At 43.2% G+C, this 16,363-nt stretch overlaps 1 protein-coding gene across 9 annotated transcripts in view; it reads left to right on the top strand.

The window, feature by feature from the left end:
* Window positions 1-16,363, top strand: part of MEF2C (myocyte enhancer factor 2C) — a 146,823-nt gene that overhangs the window by 58,250 nt on the left and 72,210 nt on the right. For 6 of the 9 annotated variants that reach the window (XM_040986025.1, XM_040986022.1, XM_040986029.1 and 3 more), the window contains exon 1: window positions 11,824-12,122. In XM_040986025.1, the coding sequence (XP_040841959.1) occupies window positions 11,829-12,122 (294 nt within the window). In that variant the 5' untranslated portion in view covers window positions 11,824-11,828. Of the gene's footprint in view, window positions 1-11,823; window positions 12,123-16,363 lie in introns of those variants that run through there. The other 3 variants (XM_040986026.1, XM_040986030.1, XM_040986027.1) reach the window with 1 other exon arrangement.

Raw genomic sequence — 16,363 nt, 5'->3', positions numbered from 1 at the left:
GCAAAGACTTCACACCACCACCTTCTTTTATAGGATGTTTACTTCTTTTCATTTGATTGGAGAGAAAGAGCTTCCACCTGTTAGCTCACCTTCAAAATGGCCGTAACAGGCTGGAATAGGCAGAAGAAGCCAGGAGCCCCGAAACTGGGTTTGGCTCTCCCCCGTTGGGATCAGGGATCCAAGTGCGTGAGCCGTCCTGCACTGCTGCATGCTGTGTTAGTGGGAGGCTGGACCACGAGTGGAGAAGTAAGGACTGGAACCAAGTGCCGAGTATGGAATGCATGAGGCCCAGGAAGTGAGCTGCAGCCTCACTAAGCTGCCCTCCCCGTCCTTATTTTCTTACTGTTATTTCTTAGTAGCTAGCTGCCTCCCCTCACAATATAGAACATATATTGAACTCATTTGTATGTCAATAAAATTGGGGTGTCTCACAGTCACACATCTAAGAGTTGAATTATAGGGTATATCGTATATGCCAGGGGTGCCTCCTCAAAGGTTCCCCATGCTTACAAGTTAAATCATTCTTTCGTTAATCTTTAAATCACAAGGGAAAACATTTTCATTCAGAGAATAATTGGTTGAAATTACTAGTGATTGAAAAGGTTGAAAAAGAAAACCAGAGGGGAAAATGGTGTACATTGTACTTTAAAGATTAAAAAAAAAAAAAATGCCAAAAACAAACAGTAGCCTGAGTACTGAGATGTGTGTTTCATCCATTTTGGTTTGATTTCTAGCAATTCAAAAACAGTTTGAAAATGGTTGCCCTGCTATGTAGTTGAATCGCAGTGGTGGTAGTGGGTCACTTGCTGGCTAGGGATTGCAGGCACACGTGACAATATGTTCATGTTAGCTCTGTCTGTCCTCTTACTGCCTGAGGGATAGTATCCCAGCTACCATGTGGCCTCATGTGGCAGCTTTTACTTGACAGTAACTCCTGGAGAAGCAACCCTGACTCACAGGAATGAGATCCCTCTCCTTCGTATCCAATCACTGTAAAGAATGGACTCAACATCAGAGTTAATTGCTTGAGTTTTTTTTTTTTAGTTCTAATTTGTGTACCTCCTTGTCTGTATCCAAAACAAACTTAAGAAAGCTGTGATGCTTTGTTTATCATATCACAAAAACACTTTGCATATAGACAGTTGGCCTGGAAGGGCCTCTTAGCTCTGCGGAGGCATCTGGGCCCGTTCTGTCTGCTCTAAGCCACCTTGGGCTCTGCAAGCGCACCCGGTGTCTGAGACATTGAATTACTGAGAAACCAGCTCTAAAAATATTAGCAGTGTAAATAGACCACATAAACCAAAAGGTTTCTTCCCAACTGTAAGTTAGAAGACAAGTTGCTAATTGTTTGAAAAGCCATGTCCCATGCAGTCTCACCCTGGCCCCACCATTCTCATTTGTTCGTTGAAGATGGAGCTCCTTCAGGAATTATTATGGTGAGAGCTGATGATAAAAGTTCACATTCCGTTGTGCGCTCACTGAAGACTGTTTGAAAACTTTTATCGTTTCTTCTGAACATAATGGATCTGGCAAACATAAAATACCATGATTGAATTAAATGAAAATGAGTCAGAATTGCATCATTTGTGGCGTGTCTGTGCTTTTCCCTGGAAATATGTTGGGACCATGGATAGGCACCAGGGAACCAGTCTCCGTGTTTGGAAATTTGACTTTTAATTCTAAATTGGAATCATTAAGCTTAAGAAATCGCTAGCATTTAACTAACATTTCAACAAATAGTAACTGTTTGGAAACTATAGCAGAGACAGCCTCCTGCCTTCTGTCTTGCCGGATTGATTTGGAAGGCCCTAAGGGAGAAAATATTGGAGTGGGGAGGTAGAGCCGGAGCCATTGTGGAAAGGAAGACGTTGTACTCTTCCTGTTATGACAGGAAAACAGAGAGAAATGTGCTTCCTGAGCCGGGCACTTCCTGACCTTTACCTTACATCCATGTGGCCTTCGTCAAGCTGGTAAACACGCCCCCCCCCCCGCACCCGTCACCCCAGAACACGAGTGTGGCACATTGGATTCTCCTTCGTGTCACAGTCTATGTTGCATGCAGAGAAGGGTGCAGAGAAACAGAGAGCCTTGTGTTTCATGACCTGCACAGGTTGGATTGAGTGTGTCACTCAGCTGGCTCACAAAGCCGACCAGACTGATAGCTATACAAAATCAAAAAGGGGCATTGTTTTCTAGTCCTCTGTTTGTCACAGCCAGAACATTCCTAGGCTTAAGAAATAAGTAAAAATAAATAAAGAACATTGGGGGTGGGGCACTACAGAATTTCTCCAACTTGATGGATTTCATGATTTTCCCATCGTGTCTCTTCCTCACGTAGATGATGAGGGTCCCGGAAATCAGCAGTCACAGGTGTTCGAGCCCCGACTGTGTGCACGTGTCCATAAGCACTCCAATGAATTAATATGCTTCCAGTTATTTCATTGGGTTCCAACACATCAGGATGCAACGCCCAGGAGTTCAAGTTTCATTTGTGATTTGGGGTGTTGACATAGGGTGAAGGGCTGATAACAGTTCTAAACATGCCCCCCACCACCACGGCCTCTTATTTTCATCCTTTCCTGGTATTCAGGATTTTAGGAACTATTGTGGAAAAACCCTTTGGAGATGCTACTGTCTGTGAGGGAGGCAGCGCACGGCTTGCTCGAGGCTAATGAGGACAATGGTCCCCTGTGCCAGCGAACGCACTGCTGTGTCATCCTCGCACAGGCTCGAGGGTTGCAAGCACATGGTCGCCGGCTGCCTGAAAGAGTCCCTCACTGCTCTCTAAAGGGCCTTTCATTTGCGATGGCAGCCCCCTTATTGTATAAAGGAGCACTTGTCCCCAGCACAAGTCCACAGTGCCGCTGCTTCCTCCCACCGAGGGAAATCACCAAGCCCCCAGCTCGCCAGCCTGCCTAATGACAGGCTGAATGAAATAAACTAAAGCGCGAGAGGAAGACTGGAGAACAGTCATGCCATTACTTACTGTCAGGAACAAGGGAGGGGAAGAGCCCATTTCAGAGGGCCTGGCCCTTGTTTTCAATTAAAGATTGCCGTTCCAGACGCTTGACTCCAGCGCTAACCCTTTAAACACATAGGAAGAACTAGTGGCTGCTGGATTACAGAGTGCATTGTGTCTGGGGGCTGTCCATCTTGTCACTCATTAGTCAGTCCGTTTCCTTAACTGGGAGGAAACAGATTATCCACACTGGCGTGGAGGAGCCTGGAGATACCTTCATTGACTAAGAGTTCTTGCCAATGTGGCTATTTAGAGAAAACCAAACCCATGAAATTTCATAACTTCGGCAGGAGAATTCTCTGGTCCCTAACACATTCTTGAACAAAAACAAGGATCGTTACTCCCTGAGTATAGGAAATAGGTACAAATTTCTGCACTCATTGAACAGATGAAGGCACCATGATGATGAGGCTCAGGCTGTGTTCTGACTGGTGGACACAGAGTATTTGGCCGCTGTAGATAGCATGATGGTGGGTTTCCTGAGCGCTGCCTCTGAAGCCATTCCGATTTAGGCCGCCTGTCTTAGAGAGGTGCAGCTGCTGTCCCCATGTTTATGGCATTTTCTTACAAGGGCCAAAAAGGCTCCTCAGTGAATGGGGCAGAAAACGTCTTCTGAGGCGGCTTTGTGGATGGGCCTGGGGTAAGCACTCGGGTCAGAGGTGGATCAGAACACCTCTTCCATTATACAGTAGTCAGACTAATTTCCCTGCCCCATAGGAAATGATACAGACCTTGTCCTCCATTTTTAGAATGTGTTATTTACATTGCCTGTGTGTAAATCAGAGGCCCACCTTTTGGGAATGGTTGTAAGCAGACCTGTATTTGCCACCAACCAAAATGCTTCCCATTTTGTGAAATTTAAACAAACATCCATAAATAGAGAAGTCGTGTGTGCCCACTGCTGCCTGTATGTGGTTCCCTCCTGGCTTCAGGGGCAATGGGCTGAGTGTCTGATGGCAGAGCTAGCCACAGAACTGCACAAAAGTAGCTTTAGTGTATTGTCAGAACCTGGGGACCAACCTGCTCTCAATTTAGTGTCTGATTTTTTTTTTTTTACATTAACCTGTCAAGCTCTTCTGACATGGGTTCGTGCGTGACACAGTACCCCACTTGTGCTGCTCAGAGATGCTAGCCTTGCTGGATGAGGCCTTACAAGCAGCAATGCCTGTGCATGGGCCCTCCAGCAGCTGGCTGGGTCTGTGCCGTGCTGAACTTCATAGTTAGCTGAGAGACAGAAGTGGAGCTAATGGAGAGAAAGTCAAATTCTGGGAGAGAAAGTACTATTTCTAGCCCATCCTGGAGCTATTTTTGTGACCTTGAATGAAACAGTCCTCATTTTTATTTACAATATTTACCCAAGAAGTGAAGATAGCACATTGTGCCAAAAAGCACCTGCAAGAAGATGCAGTCAAGTGTAGCAAGATAACCCGTTGCACAATTCTTGAACTTCTCCCCAAAAAATTCACCAAAAAAAGTCAACTCTTACATATACATGGAGTTACCAGGAACATGATATGCTCCAATATTACCTACACACAACATTTAACCCAGTACAGTTTTTTTCTAGTTGACTTTTGACAAATGCATATTTTTTAAAGAATTAAGGACAACTATTGGAAAATTTTTTTTTCTCTTGGTGGCAAGCTTTCTAGTCACTTGCACATCTGGAGACATTCATGATCAACTATGCATTTTGAAGAACCAAATAATGCATCATTTATTCATCCATCAATACATCCTTTAGCAAATATTATTCTTTGACTTCATTGCAAACTTGCAGAGGTGATGGTTGGAGCTTTGAAGGAAAGAGAGGTGTCATCTAGACATCAGTGAGTGGCAGTCATGAGAGTGGACAGGACCTGGAGAGCAGTTTCTGTCCATGTGAAATGATACTACTAAGCTTCGGCCATCAGGAAACTGAAACCTACCTTGTGTAGCATTTCACAAGCCAAAAGTCACTCACACCTATATTGTGTCTCTGCATTTGACACTCGTGATTTTCAGCACATCAGTTAAAGTCATCTGCTCAGATTCTTCCTGCACTTTGGTGCCTTTCTAACTAACAACAAAAAGATACTCCAGTTTATCTCTTGGTAGAAGTGATCACGCAACGTATTGGCAGGATTGAGGAAGCAAACATGTGACGCCGTGTGGGGTGAGACCGCACGTCACGTGCGTGATTGTTTTGAGCCATTTTACCATTTGCATTTATCTTCCCCCAAAAACTGCATACTATCTAGGCATAGGATTGAAGCATCTCCAAACTCCAGTAAATACTCTAAATTCTCTAGTCCTACTTCCTACTCAGTGAAACTTGACTCACTGAAGGAGCATTCTCTTCCCTGATTTTTCCCTTTTTGAAACCTACTGAAAATTTTCAAAAGAGTTTTCTAATTTTACTTTATAGAACAAGACAGAGTGACCCGTGTAGCTCTTCTCAAGACCACAACCCTTCAGACCGTGGCATGTGCTTAACTGTTCACATAAACTCTGCTTCTTAAGAGCTAAATGATCCAGATTTCCCCTAGTGGCTCCCAGGCAGCTGCATCTCAGACCTTACAGAGGCAGCTGGCCATCCTGTGCGTGTAGGTTTCCTAAATGTCTTCTCTCAGAACTGACACAGCGCCACACATGATTCCAAACCAGAGATAAGTAGGGAAGTTAGGGGTCACTGTAAAACACTAAAACTCTAGATGCTTTTTTGAAATTCAGCAAGCAAATTTTCTTACAACATGCCCTTATGTCATTTCTTTTTAAAGTAGACTTTAAAATTACCTGTGTTGGATTTCTCACGCTGCGTATGAGCCAGTTTCCTAAAGAATGTAGATGAAGCCGTGAACTTGGACCCTGCCATCTATTGGGTTAGCACTGTTATCCAGATCGACATTACAGGTGGATCTGAGGAGCATTTGACTTTCATATGCACATTGTCATTGAAACCAGGGGTGGGGAACCTTTTTTCTGCCAAGGGCCATTTGAATGTTTATAACATTGTTCATGGGCCACACTAAACTATCAACTTAAAATTTAACCTGTTATAGATTTATTGAATTTTAAGACCCCACCTGTGGTTACTCTGACAGGGCCACACCAAGTGATTTTGTGGGCCATGTGTGGTCCATTGGTCAAATGATCCCCACCCCTGGAAAAGAAAATCTTCAGCAAGGTGCCATGCAGCTCAGTAACTCCTCTGTCCCAAACAATGCATCTGTCATTGGTTATAGTCAGGGTCAGGAGCATCCAGTGTGCAGGCCACATAAAGCTGGCAAAGTCATTTGGGCTGACCCTGTCAAAGTAACCACAGACAGGACTGAAAATTCAATAAATCTATAGAAAGATTTTTTTTTAAGTTGATAACTTTAGCCTGCAAACAATATTATAAATATCCAAATAACCTTTGGCAGAAATAAGGTTCCCTACCCCTGCAACTTGAGCTTGAACAGATTTCAACTATTAAGTGCGGTTCTTTCACCATATCTAAATCAGCTAAATTACACCAGCTAGTCTCAGATAGGGAAAATTGTGCATACAGGGTTTTGCCAAATACATGTTCTTTCAAAACTATGAACACATCCTGAGATTCAGTGAATCTTTACTCAAGAAATATGTGATTCCAAACTGCGAACCTCCCCCTTTCTCTCTGTATCCTGTGATTGTAAAATTAAAACTTTTATCTCCAGATTTTTCCATCCTTCGTGATGAGTCATGCAACCAAGGAGTAAGAGCCACTTTTCTCTGAACTTCCTGCGGTCTTTTTTTCTTGAGTCTCTAAGCATCTGTACATGTATCCTTTTCTCCAGACATTCTCTGCCTTCTGGATAATAAATCCCAACACAGCATAATCATTTTCCCTCAAGAATTTATTTATGGGGTCCAGTACTGTGGTTCACTGACTAACTTTTCACTTTGAAGCAATGGGATCCCATATGGGCACGGGTCAACTTCCCACCCAGCTCCCTGCTTACAGCCTGGGAAAGTAGGGGAGGATGTCTCAAAACCTTGGGACCCTGCACCAGTGTGGGAGACCCAGAAGAAGCTCCTGGCTTTAGACCAACTCAGCTCTGGCCTTTGTGGCAGATGGAAGATCTTTGTCTCTCCTTCTCTCCGTTAATCTGATCTGCCTTTCTAATAAAAATCTAATAAAAATCACTAATTTGCCAAACTTTTCAGCAAAATAAACACACACTTGTAGGAAGGGGAATTAATACACAGCAGACTCAGAACATGGGCTTATTTGGGTGCATACAATATTTAGGGGCAGATGTGCTGCAATGGGTAAAGTTCCCAGTGGGTTATACTTGCTCAAATATTAGTTACTCCACTTCCCAACCAGCTTCTTGATAATGCCTCCAGTGAGACAGCAAAAGATGGCTCAAATGCCTGGGCCCCTGCTGTCCATGTGGGAGACCTGGGTGGAGACTCTAGCCCCTGGTTTCAGCCTGACCAGACCTAATTGTTGCTGTTATTTGGAAAGGGAACCAAATGGATGAAAGACATCACTTTCATTCCTTCTATCTCTTTATCTTTGTCTCCATCTGTGTTCCTCTTGCTGTGCATAATTTTTTCATAAAACTAATTTTACCCACATGTTTTGAAGACCTCTCACACGTGAGTCTAGAATCTCTCACTTGGAGATCAAATTCTCCAAAAGGCAAGTAAAAAATATCAGCTTTAAACAGAAAATGATACTGAGAGATTCAGAGTTTAAGATGGAATATTTTCATTGCGTAATGCACTGGCTCAACAAACGTTCGTTTAGCATCCTCTGGACAGACACTGGGTGAGGACCCAGTGCAAATCACTGGTGTGCTCCAAAGCCAGCAAGAGAGCCAGAGGCACAGCCAGCCAACCCTGCGATGGTGGGGTGCAGGAGAGGCTTGCAGTGCAGGAGCCCAGCAATGGGAGGAAGCGGTTTGACCTGAGTGTGACAGTGGAAGCTACAGTCAGATCTTGCGGTCTGGTGGGAGCCTGCCAGTGGCCAGGTGGAAAGGGAGCAGGACAGCGGCCAGCAGGTAGCTCTCATCGTAGACACGTGACCGGATGTCCTATCCCTCTTGGTCGTCAGTCTAGACAAAGACTTGTTTTGAAAACAGGAGCTGAACATTCTCCCACCTTTAGATGAAACTATCATTGCACATTATTAGACGTGACTGAAAATAGGACTCTTAATAATCAAGAAACAAGGTTCATTCGATAATGAATGGTGGGTTATTTTCGCTCAAACCATAAGGAAACGAGGCACACAAAGGAGAGATTCCTGCACCTGGTGAGTGTGTACCTGAGGAGTGCTCTGTGGCACTGCCCAGCACTGCCCAGCACACAGAGGATGCTCAGGAAGGACGGACTGGACTTCAGTTTCTGTGAACAGATTTCTTTGATTTCGCTAGAATTAAACTAGCATGGCTTTCTTCAGTTTGTGACCATACCTGGTATGCTACTGTTCAGTAAGATATGTGCTGCCCACTCTTGAGCTAGGATTTAAAATTCAGGATTGCTAGCAAAATTAATCCTGGAACACCTTAATAGAACATCATCATTACCTTTTGCGGCTATTGAGAGACAAGAGGTAATAAAAGCGGGCCGTGCTTACACAGTAGCTTTGTTTTCCAAGCATACATCACACTTCTTTGACTCTGAAAACGAAATGTTGAATTGCAGTACTCCAGTGATGCTGGTTCTGTTCTCCTGCTGCACCTTGATTGATGCAGACGCTGGAAAAGAGCATCTCTTTGCCTATCACAAAAACAGCTTTGTGTCTCACCTAAGGTTTCAAATACGCAATCGAAAGGGAAATATGGACTTGTCCCCATTACAGACTATTGTCAAGTTATGAAAAATGTAATCATTACAATACATTATTATATTTAAGTATAAAAGCTCTGAATTGCAATCTCTGTCATTGAGTGGCAGATTTTAAATGAAGAGTAATATCCCAGATCTCTTTGGAAAGCTTAATGCTTAAAAACAATTTTATCTAACTATGAACAATGAGGAAAAAGCATTAGAAAATACATTTTGAGTATGCTATAAAGATTAGGAACATAATGCAGAATTAGGTTTAGAGCAATTAAGAGTAGATTTTGAAGATACTTTCTTAAATGCTTTAATATAGTCATCATTTCAGTTTGCGGTTTTAATGAAAAGAAGCTATATGCGCTGACTTTTTCTGACAAGTATTATTGAATAAGCATGCATTATCCAGCAGCCTATTTGGTTATACAAAAGTTGAGGAGCACCAAAAAGTAAACACAAATAGTGGCTTTAATGATATTTCTGAACCTCAGTGTGCTTTGATGCTGGGTGTTGTAACGTGCTACATTCTGAGGTTTGGGTACAACAGAAACCATACTGTATTGAGACATTCCACCTACAGCCTGTGGTCATGAAGTCTGAATAAAAGTGGTTTTAGATATGTGAAAGTATTTTGGTTCAGGGCCTTGGGTATGGAACATATTTTATAGGCTATTTCAGCACATAAAATACCGATAGGCAGATTCCATTTAATAACTGAATTGCATCAAAAAGCACTATTAAATGACAATTTGCGTAGATCTGAGTGATTAGTGATCATACATCTTTATTTCAAAAACAGTCCATGAGCCAACTTTAATATCAAAGCAGAGGGAAAAGACTCTAAAGTGCTATGGGACTCAGATGGGGAAAGAAAACGCCGGCTCTATTTTATCAGAAGTGCGTCAGAAAGGCCACAACATGAAAGAGGAGGTTGGACATTGGCAATTACTGCCAAGAAGAAGTGCCCAGGGTGAAACATAAATAACACATCTGAGCAGATATCTACTGAGAACCGTAGGCTGGTAAATTCCTCCAGGCTTTCTGTCCCCAAGGGTGATTCTGGAGCACAGTGGGCTTTATCGGTCAGGAATGAGAGGATTCTCAAATAGCGGTACTTGGTGGATTCTTCAAGCCACAAGGACAGAAGCCTTGAGTTAGTTTGTCTTTTCCTGCTGCTAACTTAGAAAGGGCTGAGCGCTGAGTTTGGGAGAGTCTGCTCGAAGCACTGCCCTCATGCTCTCAGTCTGTTACTTCATACAGCTCTCCCAGCAACCCGAACAGAAGATGTCAGCTCCACTGTGAAGATGACAGAAAAGAAAAAGAAAAACTTCAAAAGTAACGTGAATTTCTCATGACTATCACATAGCAAAGCCAACATTCAAGGTCAGGCTTCCCGGGAGCCAAATTTCATGATTCTTTGCTTTCTTACAAGGAAGAAAATTACAATTCAGTAAAATGTGCATTTATCTTTTAAAAATCATTATGTGAGTCACTTAAAAAGTTTATGAGGAAGACTGCGGTAGAACTTTGTGTGCGATATATCGCACACTCTATCTGCATACCTTACGTGATGGTTTCCCCATGAAGTTTTTATACCCATGCCCTGCCCGTGCATCTGGTACTATAGATACAGAGACTGAATGTTTCCAAGGGTGAGTGGCACCAAGCCTAGTTTATGAAACACTGCCTACAGCAAATCAACCAAGAAGCAAAGGTTGCTGTCAGGAATGGAAAGCAGACAAGTTCGCTTTCTCAGCCGTCACTGTTAGCATGCTTCACTTCCCCAATGTGCTGGACATTAAATTGTTATGGTCCAGGAACGATTCTCTTCCGAATACCTGTTGGGAAACACTGACCATATGCAAGAAGACACCGCAAAAAGTTTGTTGATACTGAATGTTTCAAAGCTTATTTAGATTAAAAAAAAAAAATTGGAGATTCCAGCCTAGATTTCTTCCACAAAAGGCATTTTCCAAAACCTTTTTGAAGACTCCTTGTATGCATTTTTTCACTTTCGAGCTTATTGTTTAATTCCATTTTCCCTAAACTTTTTGAAGTCCCCTGCGGTGGCCTGATATTCAGGAAGGGCAGGCTGGAGTGGCAAGCTGAAGTTTATAATCAAGAAGAAGGGGGATACTCCTACTTGCATTGGGTAGGAGTGGCAGGTGGGAAATTCACAGGACTTAGGAAGAGGATACTGAGCAGAAGAAAGGCAGCTTGGAGAGTGAGGATGGACAGCTTGGGTCAATCCCAGGGGGAATGATTGGAGGCAGGGCTAGCTGCTAGGACAGGAAACAGCCTGCCAGTCCGGAAGTGGAGTGATAAGCGTGTGAGTGACAGAGCCTACAGAGAGATAGGGAAGTGTGAACCTGAGAAATATTTTGAGGAAAGGAATTATGGGAGTTGGGAATAGATTAGATTAAGAGAAGAAAAAGAGATAGCTGTAATTTCTGGCCTGAGGGGTGGGGGCGGGAAGCAGATAAATAGAATAATGTAACCAAAACACTAGCAGTATTAGGGCTCAATTATTTCTCCAGATGTTAACTGGATTGCTGGGAAACCCAATGAGAGATTGTTCAAGAACACAGTCACATTCCTTTAAGTATTTTCAAGCAAAAGGCATGAAACTAGACAATTTTAACACTGATTGTAAGCACCAATCTAAAATACTGAGTAATGCTGGGTTTATAATGTTGTGTCCAGGCTTCAGGTTTCAACAGATAAGCTCCAAACATAGGAAGGATATTAAAGATGCTGAAATTATTTTAAATCTTAAACTGCTCTAAGAAATGTGAAGTCGATCTCTGGTCACCTTTATTAAACTTATCTACATTGAATCTTACAGTTTCTGCAACAGGTTAGAAATCATATATTTTCAAAATCTAAACAGAAATTAGTTTCAGGTTTATTTCTATTATCCTTTCTTCCAAATGTGTTACTGCCCAGGGGCCCTGACAACTGCACACCATTGTTTTGCAAAGGAAAATTATTTTCTGTATTATATATAAATATATATATGTATGTATATATATGTGTGTGTATCAAAACCTACACATGCATGACTTTCTGTCTTGAAAAAAACGTGCCTGTTTTCCCTCTGTGCCAGGTGACGTTTACCAAGAGGAAGTTTGGGCTGATGAAGAAGGCGTACGAGCTGAGTGTGCTCTGCGACTGCGAGATCGCCCTCATCATCTTCAACAGCACCAACAAGCTGTTCCAGTACGCCAGCACGGACATGGACAAGGTGCTGCTCAAGTACACAGAGTACAACGAGCCGCACGAGAGTCGGACAAACTCAGACATCGTGGAGGTGAGGGCGACGCGCTGGCACCTGTCCCCTGCATGTGCCTGCCACTGTCTTTTCTTTGGGATGCTCATCACCACCCACACACGGTCCCAGGGTTGTCACCCCAGATACTGCTACACCTCTCTGTCCCCCACACAGCATAAAGGGCTGTGGGAACAGGGAAGGTCTCACGAGCTGCCCTTGCTGCCATGCTACACAAATGACCTTGTCCTTCCGGAATGATCCCTGCCACCAGGATGGCAAACTATGTTCAGGAGACAGCTCACCACATTTTAGATGACTTCTCATGATTTTCTAACGTAGTTCAAAAAAAACGTATTTTGAAATATGAGTTCATGCCAACCTTCCATTCCCAATTTTTCACTTTCTGTCTCTTCTTCCTAATTAATTCTTTGAAATATGTTCTTGCTGGAAGAGTAATGGCAATCATTTTCCTAAAGATGTTTCTCCCCCACCCCCACCCCAAATTACATCATTTTCTATTGCAGTAAGAACTGTTGATGTATGTGGTAGCAGAAGCTAGGAGAAAATGAATCTAAACGTTTGCTCAGTGTTTTATCAAAATCACATTTAAAATGTTGATGATGACAAAGATAAATAAGCAGGGTAAAATTCAGAAACTATCTTAGATGGATGAACATTAGTAACATGACATACATTTTGATTGGGATTTGCTAAAAACTTCAGGCCAATCCCCTCTTTCGGTGCCATTCTCTTCTAACATCCCACAGGCACAATGGCTGCTAAGCCCAAAAGGAGGAAGGCTGGTGAGAATGGTTCCCATCTGTCTGTTCTCCTTACCTTTTGTCCACCTGTCATATCCTGGGTTATGTCGGTCATGTTTTCCCAGAATTAAAAGCAAGTTAATCCTATTGGGAAAGTATGTGCTCAGATTGAGTTTGCCAAAGTTGGCATCCTTCTTTCCATTGCTTGCATGGCTACAGATTGTGAACAAGAAATCTAGCATGAACCCTGACCAGATGAATGTGCCTCCCATATCCATCTCTTTGACCTGTCAGCAGTAGTCTGAGACTCAACACTCCTTCTTTGTTTGTGTTTGGAAACTTTTCAGAAATGTTGAATGGATGGGTGGTTTCATTTTGCCTAACCAGACAAGCAAACAGTGTCAGAGAGAGAGAAGTAAACTACCTAGACCTAGCGGAGCATGTGCTTAAAATGCCCCGTGTCGTTTTAGTTTCTCATGAACCAATCATTGCCATTCAGTGCTTATTCTGTTGTTGGATTCGTAGAGGACCCATGAAATGTACCGGCTGCATATTGCACATACTTCTTTATTCATATGCACATGTAAATTTGAAAAAACATGAACATGAAGGCGTACAGAACTAGGTGGCTGTCAACTCTTACAGGTGTTTTGTGTGAGTGTGTGCGAGCACGGATGTACAAACGCTCCTAGGTTTGAAAATCCAAAAGCAAAACGACTCTAAACAAAACCCTATATCATTATGAATAAAATCATCTGAATTCAAGTTGGAAGCTGGAAAATGTGCTGCCTTTAAAATAGGATTTTAAAATAGGTGTTTCTAGGATATTCACGGTCAGAGTTTTGCTGAGGAAGATCCTTGGTGACGTAAAGGTGACCTCAGATTTCCCATCCTGTGGCAGACTGGGGCAGATGAAGGTGTGTGCTCCAGACCCTTCCAAGGCCATGAGCAGAGCAGCCAGTGGCGGCCAGAGACCGTGCACCTGAATGCTTGGCTTGTACACAGTCGGCCTCTACTGATGAAGTCCTCACATCTTAAAAATGAAGGCTTGGACTTCAAAAGACACCTCCAACACTATTATTTTTAAAAAGCAGTAATTTTAGGAAGGAAGGGAAATAGATTCTTAGAATTTCTTTCCCTTTGAATCAATAGTTTAAAAATCTCTGTTTTTCTAAAAACTTTCAGAAATCTTAGGTCAAGCCTACATATTCAGTGGCTCTGTTCTATGGATGAATGTGACTGCATGTGCTCAGCTCAGCCACATCTGCACACTCCCGTGAGCTGCGTGGCTTTCACACACTTTTCTAAAATCAGAGGTTGATCAAGAGAAAGGAAGGATGCCTCCCTCTGCTTGATAAAACTGTACATCACCCCCACGTGGGTATTTTCCAAAATGCTGATGGTGGAAATCCATGTGAGGGGTACCTGATGGAGAAGATGGGATTTGGGTAGAAAGCTTGTGCATCCTAAGTTCCCCAGTGACTCCATAGACCCATGACACGTGGGAGCCTCTGTAGCCTAAAGACCTAGATCAAGCTGGGTCCACCAAAGAGTGCTGGCATTCACTCTCAGAACGGATCTAGCATAAAGCATAGTTTACTACTCCGCGGTAAAGGTTCAGGTCCTATGTATTTTAATCTAATGGAACAAATTTAACTTAGTAAGTTTAATGGGGAGCATAATATGTTTCATGAAGGGTCATTAGTTTTCTATTTTCCTCTTGGATCATTACCCCTCCCTTAACCTTCTAGAAACAGTTTATGATTTCCAGCACTTAAACAGAAATGCAAATTTCTGGGCCGTTCCAAAGTCGTGTTCCAGGGTCTCAGAAAACTGCGCAGCACTGGGTGCTGGAGAGGATCCCTTCTTTTAGCAGCAAAGCTCTGTGTAATTATCATTTCTTTGCTCAGTAATTAGCCCGACTGCTACAATGGCACAAAGGTTTAACAGACAGAAAGAGATAGTTTTTTTATTGTGATATTATTATCCACTTTGAATTTCTACTTAGATACAATATATAAATATGCCAGATTTAGTCCATGTGTTCAATTTTAATCTATTGATTTAAAAAAAAAACTGCTGTATTAAAAACACTTCCTTTGAAGAAGTCCATTTCATTTGATTCAATGACAAGTATGCTGGAAGCTTATATAACATGCTAGCTTGAAGACTGTTAGGTCCCAGAGGGAACCTGATGGTTCTCACGAGCCAGGCCCTTCGTGGCACCCAGCTGTCTGGCTGTACCATTTCTGCTCTTAACTGCTGCAGAGAATCCAGCTCCATTGCTGGGAGACGTTGCTAAACATATCAGGACACCTGAAGGAGGCAGGTTCCCAAGGGCACCCTCCCACCATTGCGCGCCTAGCAGCCACTCAGCCAGCACCATCATGTTTGCCCAGCGTTGCGTGAGGGAGCCTAAATCAGAGAAGACAGGCTAACTTGCTAAAACCACTAAACTTGGGGAAAGCTGATGTGGCTCAGTGGATAAAAAAAAAAAATTTTTTTTTAATCCCACATGAGCATAAGTTAGAGTCCTGGCTGCTCCACTTCCAGTCCAGCTCCCTGCTCATGAGGTGGGAAAGCAGTGGAAGATGGTTAGCACCAGCACCCCTACTATCCTTTGGCAGACCTGCCTGGAGTTCCACACTCCAGGGTTCAGCCTTCTCCAGCCCTGGCTAACGCAGCCATATGGGAGGCAGTGAACCAGTGGAAGATCTTCCTCAGTCTTTCTCTGTTTTTTCTCTGTCTCTCTAATTCTGCCTTTCCAATAAATAAATAAATCTTTTTCAAATGCAAAATGTATATACTATGAGTTTTCAAAAAGCTCATGAAAATGTGTATTTTGAAAAAACTAGACATGAATTTCAACATTTTTGGCACCAAAACAAACATATTTTGCCTCTAAGATTTATTTTATTTTTATTTGAAGGTCAGAGTTGCAGGCAGTAACAGAGAGAGATCTTCCATGTGCTAGTTCACTGCCCAAATGGTCACAATGGCCAGAGCTGAACCAATCTGAAGCCAGGAGTCAAGAGCTTCCTCTGGGTCTCCCACATGGATACAGGGGCCCAAAGACTTGAGACATCCTCAGCATCATTGTCAGGCCATAAACAGGGAGCTGGATTGGAAATGAGGCAGCCAGGATACAAACCATTGTTCATATAGGATACCAGCGCTGTGGGCAGAAGCCTAGCCAGGGCATCTGCATGGCTGTGAACTTTTTGAAATAACTCATGCACAGATCTGCTGGGAAACAGTCACGAGACAAAGCAGCAATAAGCTCCCGAATGCAATACAGGCTGATGCGGCACAGGCGAGGGCTCATCCAGTCAGCCTCCTTGTATGCAGGTCGTGTGCCCTGGTGGACAGCTTCAGGGGGTCCTGCTGTGGCAGAATTCCCAGCCAGCATACGTTTTCTGACCGCGAAAGCCACATGGGAGTATCGCTCAGCGCCAGACCAGGAAGGAAGCGCTGGGCCGCTGTGTGACTCAGGGATTCTGTGCAGTGGCTTCTGCAGCT

Source organism: Ochotona curzoniae, unplaced genomic scaffold (assembly GCF_017591425.1).
Source record: "Ochotona curzoniae isolate NIBS_2020 unplaced genomic scaffold, NIBS_Ocur_1.0 contig_4501, whole genome shotgun sequence".
Classification (NCBI taxonomy): domain Eukaryota; kingdom Metazoa; phylum Chordata; class Mammalia; order Lagomorpha; family Ochotonidae; genus Ochotona; species Ochotona curzoniae.
This window is presented reverse-complemented; position numbering and strand designations above follow the sequence as displayed.